General features: G+C 34.4%; 2 protein-coding genes and 1 non-coding gene across 3 annotated transcripts; 2 read left to right on the forward strand and 1 right to left on the reverse strand.

Moving 5' to 3' along the window:
* On the forward strand, positions 1-4,457 carry LOC110727422 (NAC domain-containing protein 14-like). The gene is made up of 5 exons (XM_021906987.1): positions 1-447; positions 1,005-1,285; positions 1,980-2,279; positions 2,386-2,715; positions 3,422-4,457. The coding sequence occupies exons 1-5, from the start codon at positions 276-278 to the stop codon at positions 4,232-4,234; spliced, it is 1,896 nt and encodes a 631-aa protein (XP_021762679.1). The 5' UTR covers positions 1-275; the 3' UTR covers positions 4,235-4,457.
* A 1,600-nt stretch (positions 4,458-6,057) lies between these two features.
* On the forward strand, positions 6,058-14,894 carry LOC110727432 (bifunctional aspartokinase/homoserine dehydrogenase 2, chloroplastic-like). The gene is made up of 18 exons (XM_021906995.1): positions 6,058-6,301; positions 6,982-7,049; positions 7,178-7,552; positions 7,965-8,053; positions 8,150-8,453; positions 8,546-8,598; positions 8,787-8,995; positions 9,090-9,177; positions 9,383-9,496; positions 9,612-9,710; positions 9,866-10,060; positions 10,184-10,266; positions 11,441-11,666; positions 12,081-12,226; positions 12,410-12,545; positions 13,436-13,519; positions 14,207-14,299; positions 14,420-14,894. Exons 1-18 carry the CDS (start codon positions 6,147-6,149, stop codon positions 14,663-14,665), a joined length of 2,763 nt encoding a protein of 920 aa, XP_021762687.1. The 5' UTR covers positions 6,058-6,146; the 3' UTR covers positions 14,666-14,894.
* Positions 14,895-15,182: 288 nt separating this feature from the next.
* On the reverse strand, positions 15,183-15,270 carry TRNAM-CAU. Its single transcript is given in 2 exon segments — positions 15,183-15,218; positions 15,233-15,270. It is a non-coding gene; the product is annotated as a tRNA-Met (tRNA).
* Between the last annotated feature and the right edge of the window lie 10,753 nt (positions 15,271-26,023).

Consider the following 26,023-nt stretch of genomic DNA (forward strand, 5'->3'; position numbering starts at 1 on the left):
ACTTTCTCTCTCTCTTCCTTTCCCTTTATTCACCTGTGTAAGCAAACTCCTCAATTCTCTCTCCTCACTTCTCTACTCCCCTTCTCCTTTCATTGATTGATTCCCAGAATTTTCTTGCTACTGTATCAGTAATTTTTTTTTTAAAAAAAAACAGCAAAAATACCCCAAAAAAAAAAAATCAGTTTTTTTTTTTTTTTACTTCTTCAATGCTTAATTTCTATGGTTTGTTTTTAAGCTGATAAAGTTTGAGTATTTAGGTTCGAAGAAGAAGAAAGATGGGAGCTTTGGCTATGCCTTTTGAAACGTTGCCGCTCGGGTTTAGATTTAAACCGACGGATGTTGAGTTGATTGATCATTATCTTAGGTTGAAGATTAATGGCAAAGAAAATGCTGTCGCTTGCATCAAAGAAGTTGATATTTGCAGGGTTGAGCCTTGGGATCTGCCTGGTAATATATGTTTTTTTTTTTTTTTTTTAATTTTTTTTTTATTATTATTTATGTTTTTGTATGTGTGTCTTCTTTGATTTTTTTTTTTCCTGTATTTTTTGAATTTTTTTTGTGTAATTATTGGTGTTTGATTTGGTGGGTATTTGAAAAATGCTGTGAATTTTGTGGGGTTTTTGAGGATTGATGTGAATTTGGGTTTTTTCAGTGTTTGATTATTGATTTTTAATGATGTTCAATTTTGGATTGCTCTTCAATGATCTTGTGTTTGATGAATTGGGGATAATTTGTGAAATGGGGAATTAGGGTTTTGTAATGATGATTATGAACTGTTGTTGACTTGGACCGATTATTCGGGATTAACTTGGTTTATTTAGGTGAATTGTAGTATTTTGGTTGGTCATGGATATAGGCTTCGGTTCGCGATGTAATTCTTGTTGTTTTAATTACTAATTAGTTCCAAATTCATTTGGTTTGTTTATGAATTTTTTGCTGATTATTTTTTTTGACGGGAAGTTTTTGCTTATTATTGTGCTTTGTTTGTTGATGATGGGGTTCAGATTTGTCAGCTATTAAAACGAATGATCATGAATGGTTCTTCTTTTGTCCTCGTGACCGGAAGTACCCGAATGGTCAAAGATCGAATCGAGCTACCGAAGCTGGCTACTGGAAGGCAACTGGTAAGGACAGGAGCATCAAGCAGGGTAAAAAGGGTTTAATTGGTATGAAGAAGACCCTTGTGTTCTATACAGGGCGAGCTCCCAAAGGGCAGCGTACCAGTTGGGTTATCCATGAGTATCGCACTACCCTGCAGGAGCTCGATGGCACAAATCCCGGACAGGTATAATTAAACTCCCTTGCGCTATGGATTTGTATGTTAATTCAACTTAATTCTTGTTTCAATTTTAACTCTCAAGGGATGTTTTCATGCTTGTTGCCTCTTCCTAGATGGCCTGTGCTAATATGAGGATGTGTGTGTGTGTTGGAGTTGGGGAAGGGGAGGGGGGGGGGGTGGAATTCGTAGTATGCGTTTCATATTATCACATTAGAGAATCTTATGTCTGGATTTCTTTCATTATATGATATTATTGGGATATCAATGTGGCTTTCATTGCTTGTGCACTTAGCCTTGATTGTAAGGTTATGAAAGAATAAGGTTTATGGAAGTTGAATCAAGAAAGAATAAGACTCTTTAGAACTTTTGATTCAAGTAAAAAAAATCTTCCGTAATTTTTGTCCTGCTTTATTGCTATGTCTTTTCTGAATCCTTTGGTTTGAGCTCAAGTTAGAATGCCTAGAAAACATCCATGGTGCTTTTAGACACTTACTCCAGGATGTTGTTTCTCGATTTAGTACAGCAATTAGGACATAGAATGAAACATGTCTGGTCTTCTTTCTTGAGGATTTGACTATGTATATTCAGTGATAGTGTTCATTGAGTGATTACCTCTTCTGATCTTGCAATTTTAAATTCCTGATGTCTCACTTTTGACACAATAATTGACTTTTTTTCCCTTAATAAATTCCTCTGACAGGGGGCTTTTGTTCTCTGCCGCTTATTTAAGAAAGCTGATGATTTGAAGCCAGATGATAATGATGATGGTTCCCATACTGATGAAGTTGAAACAAACATTTGCTCACCTAATCCAACTAATATCACACAGGAAGACATTCGGTCTGGTCCAGCAGTTTTTGCAGCTTCTCCCTTGTCTGTTGAGCAAAGTGTAGAGCAACAATTGATATCTGAGACTTGTGTGGTCAAAACTTGTGATAGTATAACATCTGAGACGGTGTTTCCTAATCATGCTCGGGTGAATGAAGAAATAGTGCATGAGGTGAGTATATCAATAAATTCCTTGTTATAATCTATTTCTATTTGCACATAATAGATTATTGGGATTAACTTTTTGTCCACTTGTGCTGTTTTGTGTTGCTTGTCAGGTGGATTCCCATATCAATGAACCATTTAGATTCAATGATTCCCCGGATTCATACTATACATGGCAGTCGATGCAGATGAACCAGGAACCAGTTGGCATGGAAGACATTTTCCCTGCAGATTTTGGTGATGGTCATAATGGATTGCACCTACAGGACATCAATGGAACAGTAGAAGCTTCTGGCTACATGGGTTCTTTTATGAATCAAGATGTACTCTTCTACAAGGAACCCCATGGGGATCCATTTGCTGAAAGTGACATGTGGAAGAATTCATCTGGCAAGGAGAGTGGATCATGTAGCGGGTCTGATGTTGAAGTAGCCCAGCTGAAGGTAGATATCTTGCTAGCTACCATTGATCATAATTCTTAAAGTTTTAACAGCAATGAACCGGGTCAGGTGATTGATTGCTAAGTCAAACTACTGGCTTGGATACTTAATTAAATGATCTTAATAACTTCAATGATAAAATGTATAAACTTCCTAATATTTTAGACCACAAGTCTTCTGTATCTAACAGATTGTAGGTCAATTTGAGTGGGAATAATAAGAGGGAGCGATAGTATTAGTGGGAATCAATAAATTGGGGAAAATATCATTTTTTTTTTTTTTTGCTGCCCAAATGAAGCCTACTTTAGTACTCTGTTCAGGAATAGGTCTGAGATTGAGAATGAGATTCCTTAATATGCATATTCTTTGTACTAAGAACCAACACCTAGATATCCTGGTTTGTCTATGCCCCTTGGTGGAGTCAATTAATAAAATTGCTTGTGTGCCCATCCCACCAAGGTGCATTGGTGTATTACTGGAGCCACCTCATTTCACTAATAAGACTGATCATTGTTTAGACCCCTTTTTGCGGTGTATCACTTGGCGGATTGGCTGCTTGGTCACTAAGTTTTGTTTGGTGCGTAGCATGCTTGCCAAGCATAGGCTCTCAGTGGTGGCTGCACTATATGCAGTTTGTTTTGCATGTGTCATGACAATCATATGTGGTGGTTGTGGATGGATACACTGATATTGCTATTTTATTGTGCAGCATGATGTAGGATTTATTGGATGCATTACTGGTGACAAGAATTATAATGAACCAGAGGGCTACAAGGAACTTATACAGAATTACCCGTTAGCTGATGATGATAGTATCTTTGATGATGATGTTCTGTATCGGTTCCTTGGCGATACTAGCACCGTACAACCAAATAATTGTCCCCCAACACTTGTTAGCGGCGGCTGTATGAAGACTGAAGATAATCAAATTGGTGGAAGTAATGCAATCACGATAAGGTCTCGTGCCTGTAATAGACAATTTCCGTCTTCTAATAATTTTGCAGGGCAAGGAACTGCAAAAAGAAGATTACGCTTACAAACTTTCAAGGGTGAAGATTCAGACTCAACTGTCACCGAGGGAATAGCTCCTCATGAGGATATTATCTGCTTAGCAGATCTTGCCGAAAATTCTGTTGCAGCAGATGGAAATGAATCATGCTTGGATGATGTCAAAGTTGTTGAAACCGGAATCAAGATAAGAACCCATCTTCAGAGATCTCAGCCGAGTGCAGCTAATTCTGTGGAGCAGGGAACTGCTAAGAGGAGAATCCGCCTGCAGAAGCGATATACTTCCATCGCTGAGGCAGACGCGTTTAAACCATCCGTTACTGAGTTTAGGAGTTTGTCAGAGGAAGTTTGTGAGAAGCAATGTGCTGACAACTCTGAAGGCAGATCTAAAAATCATAGTTTATTTAAGAGGTCAGCACCTGTGCTTATGATTAAGGTAGTTATTGTTGTTTTCTTGTTCATGGCTTGCTTTGGCCTATGGATAGCTCGAAGTGTGTTTATACTCTCGAGCTGAGTTTTGTATATGAGTGACCCTCATTTTTAACTGCTTATTTAGGGTAAGAGGGGTGAGAGGGGCCCTAGTACAGGTTCTAGACTGGGTTGTGTTTAGGCTATCCCTTTGATTTTAGAGTATCAGAGTTAGCTTGCTGATCTATATGTATAATCATATGACAAAGCTCTTAAAAGGTTTTTTGTTTTGTATATTTCTAGTTTCATCATATTCTTCTTGGATGTTATATCGTCCACTCTTCTTAGTATATAATATCTCATGTTTAGTAACATAGGTCTTTATTTCATATACCGCCTTAAGTGAGAACTGATGAAGTGCTGCATTGCAAGAGCTGGAGAAGTGGAGATACTGTGATTAGTCTCACTCTCTTGAGATATCTTGCTGGTGGAAAATTAATAAAAATAATAAATATACATAGATTTTATGATTTGACCCCCACACCTAGCAAGTGACTATAGACCTTGATAATGGTATCCAATATTGTACGGAGTATTTATGTTCAACCATCAGCGAGGATGACTTAAGGTCGAAGCTGAGAGCTTGAAGATCACTCTAGTCGTGGCTCGTGGCTTCATGGGCCGTTGAACTCGAGCTTGGACTTCTTATGGAAGATGCTTGTAAATCCTTTTTTAAATTGGTATGCTCTTCCTCCGTCGAAACACAAACACTTTTCTTTTGGCTATACTCCGTAGTGGCTATCCGTCGACCTTTTTGTTAGATGGCAAAATCCTAATTTTTGGTTTATTTACTACGGAGTATAATAAGTTTTTTTTTTTTTTTTTTTTTTTTTTTAAATTTATTTTCATTATAAACCTCTATTTTCTCACTATATTGGAGTGTTTTCCTACCAATTTTGGAGTTATATATATATATATATAATTTAAGTTTTATCTATTGCCTTTTAAAAGTTTGGATTCATGTTTTTTAATTTTGCAGGATAAATTGATTCGTTGATGAGGATTTGTGTGATGTAGTGGCAGAGGTCAATTCTACTTCTACAACCAATTGAATCAAATTCTGTTCAATTGCAAAATTACAATATATTGAAAGACCTCCAATAGAAGATGTATCAAGCAATGATGTGAAAGAGGATATTCAACAATGTTAGACCTTATGGACAACAACCGTGGTTTTGCTTAACTAGAACATATTTGATCCAACAAAGTTTGTATTAGCTAATTTTGATTTCTTTTGTAAATATAGCATGACTTTTTAATTAATATATTAGTTTCATTTTCAAACAAATACTTATTGATACTGAGTAATGGGTATGCAAACAAAATTAGGAAAAATAAATAAACAAAAAACAGACAAAATTAATTGATACAAATAAAGGTAGGAACGAGATGTACTAGTGTGCTACTTGCTCAAGCGGGCCGTCCTTAAATTGGACCAAGAAAATAAATGTGTCGTGTGGACTTGTGTTGATTTAAAAAAAAAAAAATAGAGGTCATGCATGTCTTAATCTACTTTGTGTGAACACATGAACACATCCCTTAAATAAATTTTCATTTTTTTTGGTAAATTGATCAAAATTGGCCCAACTCATGGGTCATTCCGTCATGATCGCATCGAACTCATACTAAATTCTTCAAATAATATACATGCACAATTCATGGCATACCAACACATCTCTCATACCACGCCATAGTTTTCATGGGTTTAATCGGATTGGACTATTATCGTGCTAGTCCGACCCATCCCATGACCAACTCTAATACGGACAATTACTTAGTAAACTCACTCGATGCCCCTTAACTCCATCGAATAGCTTATACTTCACCAAATTGGTCCACCTTGACTCATGGTACTATATTAAGAGTAATAAGTCGGTGTTTCGATTTGTTGGCCACCATCAATCACAAGCACAGAAAAACGCAGCCGTCTAAATCCCCAAACCCACCAACACTCAGACATGGTGGTTTCTTCCTCGATATCTCCAGTTTCCTCCTCTAGTGGCGTCTTCTCCAACACATTGTCTCGCTCTGATATCAAGCTCTCCAGATTCTCTCTTCCTTCTTCTACTCGTTCTTCTCTTTTCTCTCTCCTCCACCCTTCTCCTCTCTCCAGGTTCTTTCATTTCTTCTCCGCCTCTTTTTTTGTGTTCTGTACTTTGATTTTGATTTTGATCTTGATTTTAATTTTCTGTTCTTTGATTATGTTTGCGTGCTTAATTTGTTGAATTTTTATTGTTTTGAGCTTGTTTTTTATGAATTGATTGATTAAAGTCGCTTTTGGAATGCCGATTTTGGTGGTGGAATCTGCCTTTCGCTTGATAATGAATATTCTGATGTCAGATATTTTGCATTTTGCCGTTTTTATTGTTATTTATACTTTCTGTAGTTTGACATTGACGTTTTAATCAAGTGAAATTGAACATATTTTTTCTAATATTTACACTGTGATTCAGAAAAATTTAGAATGGAGATGTTCAACAACATTTAATTTGGCAGATGTAAATTAACCTATCAAAAGTTTATCTTTGACTTATGAATTAAAGAATAATGCCTTGTTCAATTAGCTGATTTATACAAATCGGATTTGCTAAATTGAACTGGTATTGAATGTATTGATTCGACTTTTGTTGATTAATTACGATGAATTTTTGCTAAAGATGATTTTTACAGTTTTAAAAAGAGTTTAGTTGTTGTTAGGATGACCTGGCATATTTAAACTCTGGATTCTATGAAATCCGAACTCTTGAAAATGTGCTGAGTGTTTCTGTTCTGATGAATTTTGTGTTTTTTCAGAAATACTTTGGTATCACAATGGGGAAAGCGGTGGCAATATCCTGGTTTCGTCCACGCCTCTACCAAAGGTTAATTATGTTCCTTAGTAGAATAGTAGTAATAGACTAATAGTTGCAGTAATGAACTAGTTTACTGTAAGTAACTTGCCAAGATGATGTGCAACTTTCTCATTGGTGTTACTCATACATTGTTGCAGCTGCTTCTTTAGAGGCTGTGGTTGAAAAGGTTGAGTTGCCTAAAGGTGACATGTGGTCTGTTCATAAATTTGGTGGGACTTGTGTTGGATGCCCCGACAGAATAAAGAGTGTTGCAGAAATAGTTGTGAAAGACGTGTCTGAGAGGAAGTTGGTGGTTGTATCTGCCATGTCGAAGGTGACTGACATGATGTATGACTTAATCAAGAGGGCACAATCACGGGATGAATCATTTCTGTCTGCGTTGGATGCTGTTTTAGAGAAACACACATCAACAGCTAAAGATATGTTGGAGGGAGATGACCTTCTTAGTTTCTTATCAAGACTTCATGATGATATAAATAATCTTAAAGCAATGCTTCGTGCAATATACATAGGTATGAGCGAATAGTTTCTAGGCTCTCTTGCATACGGTGAAAAGTCTAGATACTGCATCAATGTTTTTTACCTTGTTAGTTTTATGTGCTATTTCTTGTATTTCAAAATTGGTATGACATATTGGACTCATATAACCAACAATAAGTGGTATTCTTTCCGCTTCATGTGTTATTATTGTTGATGGTTGTGCACTTATGCAGCATATCTGGAAGAGCGTCACGAAGCTTCTATTGGTGATACGATGTTTATGATTGTAGTTAGATTGAAGTATGAAATTTTTGAGTTTGACAGTGGCCTTGCCCTTTTTTTTTTTTTTTAATTAAAATAACATTAGATTTTAGATGATACTCTTTGTATGCAAAGTCTTATAAACCTAAAGATCTGATTCTTCTTTTCTATATTCTTTCACAGCTGGTCATGCTACTGAATCATTCACTGATTTTGTCGTTGGATATGGAGAATTGTGGTCTGCACAGATGCTATCACTTGTCATCAAACAGGTTTTTCTATTGTTATTCTTTGTTTAGATTATTATTAATTATGTGGTTGTTATATTATTTCCAACCTTTTCTCTGGTTCCACTTCTTAATGTGCAGAAAGGTTATGATTGTAAATGGATGGATACCAGGGATGTCCTTGTTGTAAATCCAACTAGTTCTAATCAAGTTGATCCAGATTTTCCTGAATCTGAAAGAAGACTTGACAAATGGTTTTCTAATAACCCATCAAGTATCATTATAGCAACTGGCTTTATAGCCACGACCCCTGATAACATTCCAACTACCCTTAAGAGGGATGGAAGTGACTTTTCTGCGGCTATAATGGGTGCTCTTTTAAGAGCTGGTCAAGTTACAATCTGGACAGATGTTGATGGTGTTTATAGTGCTGATCCGAGAAAAGGTCTGCATATGTTCAGCTTAATTTTTTTCCTTTTTCTGGGTCTTTTTATCCTAGCCATAATGCGCTCATGGTTGATATCAATTTATTTGCAGTGAGCGAAGCTGTGATACTCCACACATTGTCTTATCAAGAGGCTTGGGAGATGGTAAAATTTTTAACTCATTAATTTTTTAACTGTGCTTGTAAAATTTTGTGGTATAGTTAACAAAATTTTTGGCTCTTCTTTTCTTGAAGCTTTACAATAGAATATTAGATACATATTTGACTCTTATTTACAGAGTTATTGTCATTACCATCCTTGGTATTTAAATTGTTAATTTGATTTGCCTGCAGTCATACTTTGGGGCTAATGTATTACATCCTCGGACAATCATTCCTGTGATGCGATATGACATTCCAATTGTAATAAGAAATGTTTTCAACCTAGCAGCTCCTGGAACTAAAATATGTCGTCCTTCTGCTGACGATAATGGCGAGCATGTGCAATCTCCTGTGAAAGGGTTTGCAACAATAGATAATCTGGCCCTTGTAAATGTTGAGGGGTAAGATAATATTTGTCAATATGACCTATCTCTATGTCCTTTTGTTTTGTTACTGTTCCCAATTAACTTGGACGATCCAATTTGTGCTTGACAGTACTGGTATGGCTGGTGTTCCTGGTACTGCTAGTGCCATTTTCAGTACTGTGAAGGATGTTGGGGCTAATGTTATCATGATCTCTCAGGTACTTGGCCTTTGTTCTTTCTCTCCTCTCTAGGAATTTGTGAGGTTCAGTTTTTTTTTTTTTTAATTATGTTTTGGTCTTGGACATACATTGTCATTATCTCTTGGGCTCCTTCCAGCTTATTACTTATTATGGACTAGTGAGTAGTGAGATTTGGAGGCTACAAACTGAATGTGCTAGGTTCAAATGTTTATTTATAATGCAGGCAAGTAGTGAACATTCGGTGTGCTTTGCTGTCCCCGAGAAGGAAGTAAACTCTGTGGCTGAAGCTCTACGGTCTCGATTTAATCGAGCTTTAGATGCTGGACGTCTCTCACAGGTTCCTCATTTGCTGTTTTAGTCATGTTTGCATTTTGCAACATGCATGTCCGGTAATTGTTTTGGCGGCTCGTTGCTCATAATGCTATTTTCTAAACTAATGGAGCTCTTCTCAGGTTGCTATTATCCCAAATTGCAGCATTTTGGCAACAGTTGGGCAGAAAATGGCCAGTACACCTGGAGTCAGTGCCACTCTTTTTAACGCACTTGCAAAGGTTAGCAAATGCTAGTAATTTGTATATGAATGTTTCCTTACTATTCTTATCCTTCAATTCTATCAATGAGGCTTTCATTTTTTATGTCTTCTTTCCTATTTGTTTTGAACATATATTGTATAAAAACTTCTGTGATAAGCTTGAATGTAATGCAGGCCAATATTAATATTCGTGCTATAGCACAAGGCTGTTCTGAATACAACATTACTGTGGTAGTCAAAAGGGATGATTGTATTAAAGCCCTGAGGGCTGTTCATTCCAGATTCTATCTCTCAAGGACGACACTTTCTATGGGAATCATTGGGCCAGGATTAATTGGGGCAACTCTGCTTGACCAACTTCGTGATCAGGTGAATTGATGTGAACACTAGCAAATTTTGTCTTCCCTTTCTGTAGCCCTTTTTATAAGAGTAAAGTCTGAAATTTGATAGAATTTCACTCTAGAATGTGGTTGTGGTTGATATATGTCACAGACAGCTGAATTAAAGGAGAAGTTTAACATTGATTTGCGTGTTATGGGAATCACAAGCTCAAAGAAAATGCTTCTTTCTGATTCGTAAGTTTTTAACCTAATTATTCCCATTTCAGTATTGGAATCTCATTATTATGGTGGTTGAAATGAGGGTTTCTTTGTACTTATTTTGAATTTCTGTTGAACCATAGGCAATAGTCCCCCTCTCTCTCTTTTTTTTTTTTTTTTTTTTTTTTTTGGGTGCTTCGTTTAGTGTGCCGGGGGGGGGGGGAATTGGTTTGGGTACTTGGGTAGGTCCAGGAGTTTCTATTCTGTGTAGCATGTGTTGACATTTAGTTTCTTATCATTAGATGTATAGTCACTTGTTTGTTCTATTTGTTTGTGTGTGAGCTTGTGCAATTGCATGCGTGTGTGTCTGTGCATGCTCACCTTCCCAGCCCCCCAATCCGACAACCATGATCTGGGACTTGCGAATTGTAACATGATCCATGTTACATTGGTAAACTTGTGGCCTATATTGACGAGAATAGATGCAATTCAATTTCTTCGTTCTGTTGTGGTTGCTGCCTGTATTTTCCTGATACCATATGCGACACCATTGTAGTTAAATTAAACTTACTACTATCACTACTCACTCCGATCCAAATTATATGTTGTTTTAGCTGATAATATTGCGTTGTAAATAAATTGACATACATTATAAATATGTCAATATTTACTTAATTCAATTCAATTTTAAGTTTTGTTATAAAATTTTAACACATCACTATGAGTCATATTTTTTTTTAAAAAAAATGCTACTTTACAATACCAATTCCAATTTTGCTAAATTAAACAAATTTGTTAATATGTGTGAATATTTCTAAAATAACTTAAATTATGGATCTGATAGGGTATTAATGTAACATGGTCCTTTTATCCTTGTGGAACCGTTCGTATAACAAGCTATTGTATCCAGGCATGCTTTTTAGGAATTGCAAGCTTATTTTAAACCGAGGGTTGGGACTATCCGAGATTCTGATGTTTTTTAACTTAATATTTTTCCGAGGTTCTGGAATTTTGATGGTAGAATTAGTTGGATGGAAGGACTTATTTCAGATTATTTCTATAGTGATCGCACTTCATATCTTCTGAATGGCATTGTCTTTTTGTTGAGCCATTAAGTTTGCCCATAACCTGTTTCAACCATGCGACCGTGTTTTTCTAGTTATTAAGAACCTTACACGTTTCTTATTTCTATCTTCTTTCTCCATTGTAGGGGTATTGACTTGTCTAACTGGAAAGAGCAGCAAAGTGAGCAAGGGAAAGCTGCTGACATGCAGAAATTTGTTCAGCATGTCCATGGGAATCATTTTATCCCGAACACTGTGTTAGTCGATTGTACGGCTGACTCATATATTGCAAGCCATTATTATGATTGGTTGCGTAAAGGAATCCATATAATTACCCCCAACAAGAAAGCTAATTCTGGACCTCTTGATCAGGTAAAGATTTTCCTGTAGATAAACTGCTGTGCTGAACGGCCTTTTTAATGTCACTTTTGGTTTTGGGTATCGGGGATTGAGGATTTGAGGGTGTACTTGGTTGACTGTTCATTTTCTCATGCACATCTTTTTCTGTAAAATCTTTTCCCCCTCATCTTGTTCCTTTACTTGTTTTATATAGCTTTTTAGTGAAGAATTGCCTTATACTTGTATGATTTTGGTTGCCTGGTTTCTATGTCATAATATATAGTGTAACATAATCACTGCCAGGCAGTTTTTTCGTCCAACAGATTATATTTTTCTTTATTACATTGCTTTTGGCTGTTCTTTGCAAATTCATCTAAATCAAATCATACAAACAAATTGTAATACTTGAAAACTTGGCTAATAGCCTGTTTTGCATAATCAATGTAGTATTTGAAGCTGAGATCTCTGCAACGACAATCATATACGCACTACTTTTATGAAGCTACAGTTGGTGCGGGTCTTCCGATAATCAGTACTTTAAGAGGTCTTCTTGAAACCGGCGACAAAATATTGAGCATTGAGGGTATTTTCAGGTAAGCTTTTGTGGTTCAACTGTTGGGATCGATACTTCTTTAATGTTCTGCGCACCCCTGTACCTCACAATGTGCTTGAGGAGCAAAAACAGGATTGGAGCTATCTCTTTAGGAAATTTAGCATTTGCTTCTTGCACATTCTAATGTCTGTTTCTTGATTGTCATTACTTACTTTCGTTGCAGTGGAACTTTAAGCTACATATTCAATAAGTTCAAAGGTGGAAGAAAATTCAGTGAGGTGGTGACTGAGGCAAAACAAGCCGGATATACAGAGCCTGATCCTAGGGATGACCTTTCTGGAACAGATGTTGCTAGAAAGGTAAACACTAGTAATGTGAACATAGTAAAACAAACCAGGCTACATACTGATCCACGGCTGCAAATTGCTAATGTGGCATATGTATACTGCTAATTCTGATTATCAATCAGTGAATGATTTATCTGAGCTAAATAATTTGGTATGTTCATTGAGGGGATCCACCAAAATTTGGTTGGGAATTTGGGATCTTGTATCTATCAGAAATGGGGCTTATGCTGCAAGAAAAACAAGCCCCCTTGCTTATGTCTCTCTTCTTTTTGGAAGCTAAATTACAAGTTCCATTAAAGGGTAATTAATTGTGTACTGGAAATCCTTGCATGGTTCAAACTTCTAAGTGTCATTTGTGCTGAGCTTTCCTGATTCCTCTCAGGAGACAAGATAGCAGCTGCTTGACCTACTTAGTAACTAGGAAGCATTGAAACTTCTGGCACCTGAGGTTTCCCCATTTCCGAATCCCCTTCGTTCTATGGCTTTGAAGCCCAGAAATGGCTGGGAGTCTGGATTTGAGGGGTTTTCCCGTTAATAAAGCATCTTTGTTTCTAGGAACATGAGCTGTTTCCAAGCTAAATGGAGAATATGAACTTTTCATAATTATAATGTGATACCGAAACCTGTTATATCCATCCTTTTGAGATATAAAGTTGCTGTGCTGTACCTGATTTATCTTCGTGTTTGTTGACATATCATGGGATTGATCTCTTCAGCATCTGAAAGGGTTACAAATGTAATACTATAGTAAATTTGTATCCAACTGAAAGTAATCAATGTTTGTAAGGATTAACATGCTTAGGGTGGGTTATAGGGGAAGTCAAGTTATTATTTTGCATACAAGCCCTTCTTGCTGTTATAAGCTCAGCAGTTTGTTTTCTTACAGAAGCTTTATGTGGCAGGTAATAATTCTAGCAAGAGAATGTGGAATGAAGCTTGAACTTTCGGATATACCTCCTGAAAGCCTTGTTCCAGAACCATTAAGAGTAAGTATCAACCTTTTGTTAGGCTATAGTTGGGCTTTTGGCTGGGTGAAATTACAGAAGTCATTGAACTTTTATTATTTATTACAGTATATATTTTCCTGGTTTGTTTGTAATAGAGAGACTGTTATTTCTTCAGGCACCTGAAAGGATGAAAATAATATCCTCGATGGTTAAAATGATTATCCTTGAAGCACAATGTCCAACCTTTCTCCTCTCTCTACCCTTCATCTCCTTCTCCTCCCCCTTTCATTCCTTTCCAATTTTGAAGTCTATGAGCTGATTTTTATACTTCCTCCGTTTTTTTTAGATGCATCGCTTTTAAATTCACGGACTCCTAGGGAATTTTTGGAGATGAGAGAGATAAAGAGAAAGAAAAAAGGAGGACCCATGTGATATGAGAGAGATATAGAGAGTTTATTAACTAAAAAGGAAAAGAATGCATCTAAATTGAAATTTCTTTATATAGAAATTGATGCATCCAAAAGAAAAACGGAGGAGTTTATTAAAAGTTAAAACTCATATTTAATATATTAAGCTAGAACCCAACACTGCTTAAGAGTTGACTTGCATTTCTGCTTGGAAACAGTGGGGTGGTTTGGGAGGGGGGGGGGGGGTTGGTGTTGTATGTATCGGGTGGGGGGAGCATGTTTTAGCTGAATATGGTCTAAAAGCTGTATTTCTCTTCAGGCTATTGAATCAGCCGAGGAATTCATGCAGCAGCTTCCTCACTTTGATGAAGACTGGGCTAAGAAATTGCAAGCCGCTGATGGTGCAGGAGAGGTGAGTATTCATACTTTATTAATTATGTATACAAAATTATTAAGTTTATTCATATAAATTTTAGTTCTCACTCCTGCTTTGTTCACATTTTATATTTGCTGAAATTTGGAATTCATATAGGTTCTAAGATACGTGGGAGTGGTGGATGTGACCAACGAAAAGGGACTTGTGAAGTTGAAGAGCTACAAGAAAGATCACCCGTTTGCTCAGCTCTCAGGGTCAGATAATATCATCTTATTTACCACTGAGCGGTACAAGGAGCAGCCTCTCATTGTTCGAGGCCCTGGTGCTGGAGCTGAAGTTACAGCTGGTGGAGTATTCAGTGACATTTTGCGCTTGGCCTCTTACCTTGGTGCTCCTTCATAATTGCCTATATACTTAGTAGATTAGTTAGATGTTGTTTAGTTTGTAGCCTTGTGTTTGATCATCAGCTTCTTTATTCACCTTCTCGAAAGGCCCTGTTTCCTGATTTTCGTGTTAACATTGTAGACTTGTGTTGGATTTGCATGTATTCAAGTTGTAAGTTATGTATCAACAATGAAGAAGTATTAGGCTTGCCTTACAAATTTAATAATTAAAATATACTCCTTACAAATTTTGTCCATATATTCACTACATTTTGTTGAAGGCATTAGAAAGAAGATAATCATTTCATTTTCATTAAATTTATGATTGAGGTATGACAAACTTGACCAAAAAAAGTTTGATGAATGACATATTTTGTATGTGATATGTCTATACATCAAAGGGGTCACTTTTTAATACCATAAATCATACCAAGTTACAGATTTGGAAAACTCGAAAAGCTGGAAAAAGGAGTGCTAAAACTGCCTAAAAAGTGAAACAACTATGTGAGACAAATATTAAACAAAGAAAAAAAGTATGGGGTGAGAGAGGCTCGAACTCTCGACCTCAGGATTACTCAACGAAAGCTATGAGACCTACGCGCTAGCCAACTGCGCCACCACCCCTTCTTGTTGCTGTTTCGCTCGTTCATGGATTATTAAACTTAATTCAGATTGTTAACAAATTCTTAATTTAATTAACCACTTTTTTTAATTGGTTGAACTCGTAGATATTCCTTCCATCCCTTAAAAAATGTTTCATTTTTCTTGGTTTTTTTGCCCCTTTTAGTTTACCTACTTTTTTTTCCAATAAAATTAATACACGAACTCTTTTTTATTTTTTATTTTTTTTAACTAATTCGTTTCTTACTCCACAATTCCACATGCTAAAAAATAAAGTTAAGTATCAACTTAATACACCTCTTTAAAATATAAAAGAATTTGCTGCAAATATAAGAGAAAAAGGGAATAGTTTGTTCTATCACTAATAAATTGTAAAAGTCATCATAGAGAATTGTTTTGGATGGAATCCCTCTATTTGACAAAGCCTTCCTCAATAAACTCATGCTCCTTATTTTTTGCAGTTTAGGTAAATCCCAAATTTTATTATCTGATGATGACTGTTGAAAAAAATTTCAATCCTTGAACATTTTGAAGCTTTCATCAAATCATTCAGGCTATGATTAGAGATGGACCACTCAAATCTAGGTCGAAAATTTTGACTAATGTCTCCCATGCATGTATGAGTGTCTATACATCTTCTAGAAAGTTTCTCTTCACCTAAATTTACCACCTTATCTTAATTCATTATAATTAGTTGTATTTACGAAATGAACTTTACTTGTGTGAACTTCTAAGCCATGGGCCTAAACAACTAAACACAATTTATTTCTTTTCGACATGAAATTTAAATAAGGCAGAGAGAACAAAATCATATTCACCTATAACTTACCCCTATAAGCGAACGGAAAGCTAAGTCTATTCGCGAAGAAACAATAATCATCCCTCGTGCCCTCCACCCTATAACTTGTTGCCATGATCGGGGGAAGTATGGTGACCCATTCTTAAGAAACATACCTTGACGTAATGCAAGTATGGAACCAAAACATAGCATGAAAAACCTTATTATATAAATTAAACTTGTCACAACATGACAAACCTTATATTATACATAGGTCCCATCACAGTCAATATATGGTCACATACTATGCATAATACAAAGATATCATCACCCTTTAATTTCATTTTCCAGCTGATCGATACATATCAATTCATTCAGAAAAAAACATAAATTAAACCCCCTTTTAGTTTCCTTAACAAACAGGTTCTTCTTTATACTATCAAATAATTTTAAGTCAAAGATGCCAATTTTAGTTAGAAAATCATCTACATACTAGCTAGATTACAAACAAGGCATGTTCTTCATCCTACATGTTCTTAATCAAGACATCTTTATTATTGATCATACCATATAGTTTTCGGTCTAATGACAGACACAGGATCATATATATACGATTACAAAGCGAAAAAAGGCGTGTGGTCCATCATCGATCGATCTGTTTGCTAGACGACATAGCTTAGCATGATCAATGTAGTCTTTTGTTATGTATATTATGTTAATATAATGTTGTTCATGTTAAAAAATTGGTAGCTAGCTCATCACCATAACATTCCATCCTGCAAGGTTCCTCAGCAGCAGAAAATCCTGTTATCTTTTTTTTTGGCACTCATTTCATGAAATTTTGTTAGCTTTTGCTTCTTCTTTTTATCATCAGCATGCACAAAATATAATTTTTAAATGGTACGTAAATGTTAACAAATTTTGCAAAAGTTTAATTTAGCAGTTGCAAAATCTGATCTACGATTTATGGTCCCCTACAAACTCTTCTCGAAATTCGAGTTTGCAAGTTAATCAAATTAAACTACTCTAATTAAGTAATTTGTTGAGGTTTTTTCAGTTCTAAAAGATACCATGTACTATAATTTAAAAAAATAAAAATATTCTTTGGTACTAATTAGGTATATACTCTATATTATGGTTGTACTTAATTATATATTCTAGCATGCTGACAATTTTCTCCTGGAATAACAAGAAGAATTAATTGAATCATATAGCCTTTACAACTGTCCTATAATACCTAGGACAATAATTTTATTTTTCCTCTTTTGAAGTTGATCGAAGAGAACTAGAGAAGATTTTGATTCTTGCAAATCAAAGTTTATTGCCAAACAATCACTTCTCTACCTATCGTTTATTTTGCTTTGTTTATTAGTATTTGACACGGAATAAGTATTTTTTTTTCTATAGAGTTGGACTACACATTCATTAACTACCTTTTTCCACTCTACTTTTTCACTCTATTTTAAAAATCGTACCTGAAGGTGGAACAAGCTAATAGAGACGGAGGTAGACAAACGTTAGGTTTTATAATATTGATCAATATAGCCTAATTACAAAGAAAAAGCTTTTTTTTTTCCTTTCCCAAACGAATAAATTAAATAATCTAGCTCCATGTCTAATTGATTTGATTAAAACGATTTTTGCAAGCGTGCAAGTATATGACTGCATTCAATGAACGTGAAACAAGCACAATTGTCATGATGATTAGAGACTTAAGTTGAATTTATTTACCTAAATCATCGCATTTGAATATAGAAAATCAAGCTAATGTCTTGTTGTTCTTGAAAAGAGGGTTTAATAAGGGTAGTTGAGTAATGAGAATGATTTTGTGCTTTCTAACTAAGGCTTAGCTAATGCGTCTAGATTCTGATGGCCGCCCCTTCTAATAATAGTCCTATTTTGACCCTACACTCTCTGATTAAAGTCTCTTATTGAGAATCGTCGGACATATAAAGTTGATACACGCAAAAATTCCCTCCTAATGTAACTGATTAAGGAATTTCTCGTATTAATGTTCATGATATTGTATTTTCATTATAAAGTATGCATTTTCTTACTTTTAAAATACATTACCATTTATTTATCACAAGTACGGACCTACACTGGTTATATAGATCCAAGCCGTCGCTTGGATGTATAGCAAAGATTAGGTGTTACGAGTAGTTAAGAAAATGAGACGGGAAGAATAGTTTTTTCACCTTTGCACTTTCAAAAGTACTCGATGAATGAATGTCAAATAGAAGCTAAATAAAAAAAATGGTAGATTAATTTGGTGTATATTTTTTGCATCCCTCTTCCCTTTATAGAATTTACCACTACAGTGTGTTCACATTACATCACTTCTTTAAATGGTAGTAGTGAGCAACAATGAATACCAATATATATATATTAAAAAAAAAAAAAGGAAATTTAAAAATTCCATGAGACATGCATTGCTTACAAATTAATCTATGAGATGAACATATAATTATCTATTGATTAATTACCTTATTAGACCAAATTAAATGAAATGGACTGTTAATTTTGAAAAAAAAGAGGAAATTATATTAAACAATTGTCAAGTAGAACTAAGATTCTTGTTGAAGCTTTATCTTTCCCTTTTTGGCTGGATTTCCCTCAATTTGCACCATTTGAATTATGTCAGAAATTAAAGAGTTGAATTATTTTTTCAGGATAGAAAGAAAAAAATTGAAGGATGTCACAAGATAATGTTATTGCTTATATATATGTAGAAGAGTTTAAAACTATAAGTTACTAATTTTCCTTATTAGTATATACGTGTGGTGACCTAATAATCTTATATCACTCTACTTGCCAAATAAAAAAAAAATCCATTTATTGATATTGATTGATATATACATGTATCTACCATGTTTTAATCTGTTTTGATTGATTTACGAGTTAGCAGCTAGATGGTAGAATTGTAGAAGAGGAAAATACATAATGTTGTTATAAAAAGGGAATTGATTGAGGCAAACTTAGATTTTCATTAATAACTATATTAAACCAAACCAAGTTCAAGATACTAGGTAGGTACAACAATCTGTATGTCTATATATGAGTACATGAATCTAGATATATGATTAAGTTATTATTCCTACCATTTCGAAATAATTAGTACGAAGAAAATAAGTTTCACAAATTAAAACTGCTATGAATACAGCTTTTACGAGTGATTTTGAGGTTATAAGTTCAACTTCTATAAGATGCGATTTGTGAGGGTCCAACTTCACGTCCTCACCCTTATCCTTTGCTCCGACCCCTACTCTCCCAATCAAGAGCCTAGCTTGTAAAGGCTACATATGATTTTTTTACGATTGTCCCAAATAAATCAGCCATTGTACTTTCACACTTGTACTTGATATCCTCACTGGCATCAACTAAAAAATTCAATGGAAAACGGTATGGATAAAGTGGATCCGGAGTTGTAAGATTTTACTTGCATTTATTGAAAGATAACTATGGTTAGGGGTGTACACCGGTCCAAAACCGGACCGGACCTGGACTGGACCTGTTTGGACCGGGGACCTGAATTGGGTAATTATGAGGACCGGGGACCGGACCTGAATTAACAGGTCCGGTTCCGGGCCAGACCTGAAAAATCAGGTCCGGTCCGGGTTTGGACCTGAATGGACCTGTTTTGTGTCTTTTTCGTTTTTTTTTTTTTTAATACAAAACCTGTTGGACCTGCATATGGACCTGTTTTGTGATTTTTAGACCTGTTGCATAATTTAATAATTACATACAAACCAAAATTATCAATTACAAAACTACATAAAGTCTATAAAGTCCCGATTCTCAAACACCAAAAATACAAATGAGTCCACCGAAAATACAAATAAGTCCACGAAAACTCATAAAATTACATAAATTCTCTTAAGTCTCAACTCTCAAGTACTAGGAATACATAAATTCTCCAACGAGTTGTTTTCCCTTTGATCGCGTGATTCACACTAATGAGTCCACGAAAACAACTTCATCGTCTACATCGTTAGATTCACCACGTTGCACCTCTAAATAAAATACAATATAGAATATATTAATGATTGATAACAATGAAATAATAAATTTGGTGTAACAAAATTTCAAATACATAAAATTATTACTACCTTTCTCTATTTCCTCTAACTCTTTCAAATTTTCTTCCACATCAACAATTGGCACTTCCTTAGCTCTAAGCCAATCTTGTGTGCAAAGTAACGCTTGAACCATCTTCAATACAAAAATATTACACAAATATGTATAAACAAAGTCATATTAAGATATAAACAAACTTGATTTTATAAAATAAAAAGATAACGATGCATTACCTTAGGAGTTAAAGAACTCCGAAATGGATCTAGAGTACGACCTCCCGTACTAAAAGCAGATTCCGATGCAACGGTCGACAATGGGATGGCTAGTATGTCACGTGCCATGCGATTAAGAATCACATAACGCTGACCATTCTTACCCCACCATGTCAATGCATCTTGTTCTTCCTCCTCCGGCCCTAATTGATCATTTAAGTACCTATCCAACTCACTTATCGCATACCCACTTGTCCCCTTCAATCGTTTTGCTCTTTCTTTTAGTTTCCTCACATAATCGGAACCCACTCCTTTACTATTATCAATATCCATTGACATATTATCTCCACAATCTGGAATATTAGAAGTAGCATACATTTTTCTATATTCCTCAAATAAAGAGTAAGCGAACTCCTTCACATCATTAGCAAGTTTTGTACCCTTTTCCGGTCCATGCATATCCGTTAGTGTCAATTCAACAATGACCATCTTAGAGTGAGGGTCGAGAAGAAGAGCAACATAAATGAACTTATTCATCTTATCCACATCCCCCCAATACTTATCAAACTTTTTTTTCATTGCAATGGCCATGGCTTGAAAATTCAAGTCCTCACTTTGTTCCCAATTATTCAACATATCATACATAGAAGCAATTTCTCCTAAACCTTTATTAGCTGTCACATAATGGGAACCAGAAATTCGTTTAGTTAACAGATAAAACCCCCCTAGAAACAAAACCAACCTCTCCACTTTTTCCCAATCTTCGGGTTCGGGAGGCCTTTCATTGTCATTCAAATCCTCTCCATCAGGAAGAGATAACCCACTAAAAACACGTCGAAACTTCAAAGCCGTTTCCAACATTATGTATGTGGAGTTCCAACGAGTGGGGACATCAAAGGATAAAGAAGATTTTGAATCTATGTTTGCTTTTTGCACAAGATCTTTGAATCTAAGTATTCTTGCAGGGGAATTCTTAACATATTTCACAGCATTTCTAACTCTATCAATGCACACACCATGTTCTCTAATACCATCCCACACAATTAAATTAATGATATGAGCAATGCATCTAACATGAAGATTTTTTCCATCATTTATACATCCTGTTCTTCTAACCATTCTACTCAAGTGTGCACAAGCAACATCATTTGAAGAAGCATTATCAACAGTGACAGTAAAAAGTTTATCATCAATACCCCAATACTCTAAACATGCCTCAACTGCTTTTCCAATAGCCTCTCCTTTATGACTAGAAATTGGACAAAAATTTATGATCTTTTTATTCAATTTCCAATCATTATCAATGAAATGAGCTGTAAGACACATATAATTAATTCTTTGTATTGAAGTCCAAGTATCAGTGGTCACAGAAATTCTTTGACATGTCTTAAACATTTCTCTCAATTTCTCTTTTTCACTATAATACAACTTTAAACAATCACGAGCAATGGTAACACGAGATGGAATGTGAAATTGTGGACATGCAACTTGCACAAAGTGCCTAAAACCGGGTTTTTCCACATGCTTAAATGGTAACTCATCAACAATAATCATGTGAATCAATGCCTATCTAACATCATTCAAGTTAATAATCCTACTCCCACACTTTAATTCACTACTCTCATGTTCTTGATCAAAATACAATTTAGTTTGCTTTTCTTTGCCCTTTTCTTTTTCTATATTAATAGGATTACCGAGACATGATTCTGCATGGTTTTTAACATTTTTTGAACCATTAAGATTACCATCAGCAGCAAAAGTTTTAGGACAGAACTTACATTCAGCTCGTAGTTTTCCATTCTCGACGTACTCTAAGTAATATTTCCAATACTCAGCTTTCCTCTTACTTTTTCTGTTCCATATATATTCCCGCCCCGCTTTTAGCTTCTTATCAGGAGGCAAAGTAGATTGCAATTCTTCCATATCCTTTTCAGAAAGTGGCTGTGACGTTTGTTCAGAAAAAGAAGCAGACCGTTTGGATTGAGAGCTCTCCATCTACAATATAATTATATACAATATAAGTAATTTTAAAGTAACAATTATATACACATACCATTTTATAAAAAAATTTAAGAGCAACGTTGGATTTTGTTGGCTATTAGTTATATTCCTTGATTAAGAGTTTCACTTGATTTCGATCACTTGCTAAACTTATCTGGATTTTATTGGACTTATTTAAATTATTTTAATTGTAATTTAATTTTAGGTGATTTAATTAAACCGATTATCCTAAACTCATCTTATCCAAACATGTTAACCCTTAAACTTATTTTTCATGACAAAAGTGAAATTAAGGTGGACATGGGTTTAAGGGTTGGTAAAGCAAATCACATAAATTATTAAAAACAATAAGTGGGAGTGGGTAAATATAAAGCTCATTATATATGTTTTTTGGTTGGTGAAATTGCTTAGTCATATAATAATAATATGTCAATATAAAGTACAACTATATTAAATAAGAGAAACATGGTCATGAATCATAACATATAATTTGGTTAAGATCTCAAATGGCCAAAAAAATTTCAACATTGAGAGGTTGGTTTTCTGTTAAAATGTCCCTAGCTGAGTCATCTCCACATAAGAATTGTAAAGTTGGGCCTATTACTTTTCTGTATAAGTGAAAAAGAACTATCTTTGGAGAGGAAACTTATTACTAATCATCCTTTTTCGATGTTTATATAATTTATTAGCAAATTGGGCACACACTTATTTAATTTCCAAACGTACAAATTGTCTGGTCTTTGATCTTGATAGAAAGGAGATTATGTGCCAACATCAATAACCTAAATGCACCCACAGTTTGGTGAAGTGATTCTATCAAAATGATGACCTTATATACACTTTGGGTAAATATAGTAACATTGCGAACGAGACATTGGCGTAAGGGTTAAGATTATTGTTTTAAGTACATTAAGTTACAAATGTTTGAATCTCTCTTTCCTATGCATTTATATCACTAAATCGGTCATTGATGTAGTTGGCACAAAATTGGACAATAGCACCAAAACTCTCGATTTCTAAATCGTTTATATTTATTGATCCGTGATCCTCTTTACGTAACAACAAGAGAATGATAGAAACCTAAATAACCATGTACTCTCCGCCTCAACAATAATAGGTCATCAGTGATTCATAGTTTAATTCTTATTAATTACGTAGTATTATTTAGCCTAAGTTAATGCTTAATTTTTTCCCTAATATATGTTCTGATATCGTATTATCAATGTAATTTATCCTTGAAATTCTTAATTAATTAGGGAATCATTAAAGATAATCACGAAAATTTCAAATTTTCATTTAGTAAACCGAGAAAGTGACCAAATATATAATGCGACCAATTATCATGAGTAGAAAGAAAAGGAGGGGTGATGTAACTAAAGACACAATTGCTGTGAAAGGCAGCAATACATACTATACCTCCAATCTCCATGCATGTGACATACCTATAAATTCAAGTACACATACAGATCGATCATTTTACACGCATTAGTTTCATTTAAAGCTTTTCAAACTCCACGCTTTCTCTATCCCTATGCACTCTTTTTAAAAATGAATCAGCCACCTGAATCTTGAATCTGTATACAAGTTAAATTCACCACTATTATTTAATTGAGAACAGTCCTTAAAATTGGATTAACTATAGATGTATTAAGTCAATAAAGATGGACTTAATTGGTTGCTCATATAACTAAAAGTTGTTTTCTTTTAGTTTCATCTAATTTTAATTGAAGTGATGTCTTGCTATCTTTTGAAACATTGAACTAAGTATGGGGTCCACATGCTGTTTGAATCACATTTTCATCTACTTTTTTTTTTTTTTTAAAGCCATCTTTAGGTGAAAGTTAATGATCTTGGTGATCAAGTCTAAATTTTAAGGTAATGATCTTGATCTACCATATCTAAAAGTTATTTTTATAATGTTGATCTTTTATGGAGCCAAAGTTTTCACACTCCCCCTCATACGAATAAGTGGCCCTAGTGTTATTTAAGCTATTAAGTGTCCCAAAATATAGGTATATTCTGATACCATGATAAATATGGGTCTAGTTCACACCTGTAATTATCAAGAGAGAAAGTTCATTTCACAAGTTCAAGCGAGTTTCATTTTAAAACCATATGGAAATATGAGGAGCCCCATAACCTTATAATTGTCTAACTCCTAATCTTTTATTAATATGGAACACTTACATGTATTAAATCGAAAAATTATATTTCAATTCATACACCCTTATTTATGGTTTACTAACTATTTTTGGGTGAAAAGTTATACGAAGTATGATATGTTAATATGTCGATGATTGCATGCTGTCTTTATTCCATTGGTGCTTGAATTGAAAGATCTTGTTTATTTATACTTAATTAGGGGAAAAGATATAAATTTGTGAATTCAAACACACTAATATGGTCATGGCATAAAGTGTGATTATTGCTGACACAACCACAAAGAATAATGAAGCATGATTAAAGATTAAAGTGACAGTGAAAATGAATATGGCAGTATTGTAAGCAAAATGCTTAGTCAATAATGATCATTCTTCCAGTACATAATTGAATTGCATGATTAAAATGGCGATTGTAATGTCAAATTCTTGTTACTTTTTTTATTTTATTACCTACACGATCTAAATGTATGGCAAATTTAATTTAACGATAACAATAGTACTTAAAAAATAAGGACATAATAGGTAGACATCAAACTCCTCAAGAATTAGTTATATAATACGAAATACAAGTAGACGATTGATAGAGTTTCTTGATTAATTCTGTTTATTATAAGAAACCGTGTTAACATATACTCAACATTCTCGATTCTTGTTTGGTTGATTTTAATCAATCATTCGAATTTCATTTAGTATTGCTTGTTAATCATAAAAAATAGTTAGCTCAAGATTACTGACAAAATCTTGGACCTAAAACATTAATTCCAATTAAGGAAAAATAATTAGATGTTTTGTCCATAATAGGACCACATAATTTAATTGGTTGAAGTGATTGATCACTTAATTTGCATGATCAACTTAAAGTTTATGGGTTTTCGGCTCCACCTGGTAGTTAAGTATCGCATCAACTTATTATTAATTAAAGTAATTAAGCTTTTTGTATCTTAATACAAAAAATAAAGGTGTAATTAGTTTAGCATAAACTTTAATCAATCACACATTCCTTGTGTACAGCCTGTGCAAATACCATGTTATAGTTGTTACACATGATAACCACCAAATCTCCACATTCTCATGAACCCTAACGTCCTTAAGTAATACATGAGCATATTAATTTAATCATACATTCAAAATTAATTATTTTTTTCACATAAAAAAAAAAGAAAAAAAAGAAAAAAAAGACTTTAGATCATGCTTTTTATCACATACATTCTACCAAAATAACTATCCATATATCAGCAAGAGCTCATACTTTTTGATCCTTGATCCAAATTTAAAATATAGATACTATTTACTAAACCCTAATCCATAAAAAAGTTCTACGGCACAACCAGATCTCATAATTAGAAACTGATACATAATAATAGATACGAAGTATATATCATAGTAAATTATAATGTACATATTATATCAAGGATAATTTTTATTTTGAAAATGACTCAGCGGTTCACTTCATTATCCTTATATATACAGAATAAAAGTTGTATTTTCTCGAAATTACGAGAAGAAGACAAAATAGTTGAATTATT

Source organism: Chenopodium quinoa, unplaced genomic scaffold (assembly GCF_001683475.1).
Source record: "Chenopodium quinoa cultivar QQ74 unplaced genomic scaffold, ASM168347v1, whole genome shotgun sequence".
Classification (NCBI taxonomy): domain Eukaryota; kingdom Viridiplantae; phylum Streptophyta; class Magnoliopsida; order Caryophyllales; family Amaranthaceae; genus Chenopodium; species Chenopodium quinoa.

Bases quoted from the DNA above. Each gene is read 5' to 3' on its own strand.
- LOC110727432 (XM_021906995.1), top strand. From the start codon at position 6,147: ATGGTGGTTTCTTCCTCGATATCTCCAGTTTCCTCCTCTAGTGGCGTC. The intron at 9,178-9,382 runs GTACTTGGCCTT...TTTATAATGCAG, and splicing joins ATGTTATCATGATCTCTCAG to GCAAGTAGTGAACATTCGGT. The intron at 9,711-9,865 runs GTTAGCAAATGC...AATGTAATGCAG, and splicing joins TTTTTAACGCACTTGCAAAG to GCCAATATTAATATTCGTGC.
- LOC110727422 (XM_021906987.1), top strand. From the start codon at position 276: ATGGGAGCTTTGGCTATGCCTTTTGAAACGTTGCCGCTCGGGTTTAGA. The intron at 2,280-2,385 runs GTGAGTATATCA...GTTGCTTGTCAG, and splicing joins ATGAAGAAATAGTGCATGAG to GTGGATTCCCATATCAATGA. The intron at 2,716-3,421 runs GTAGATATCTTG...TTTATTGTGCAG, and splicing joins TTGAAGTAGCCCAGCTGAAG to CATGATGTAGGATTTATTGG.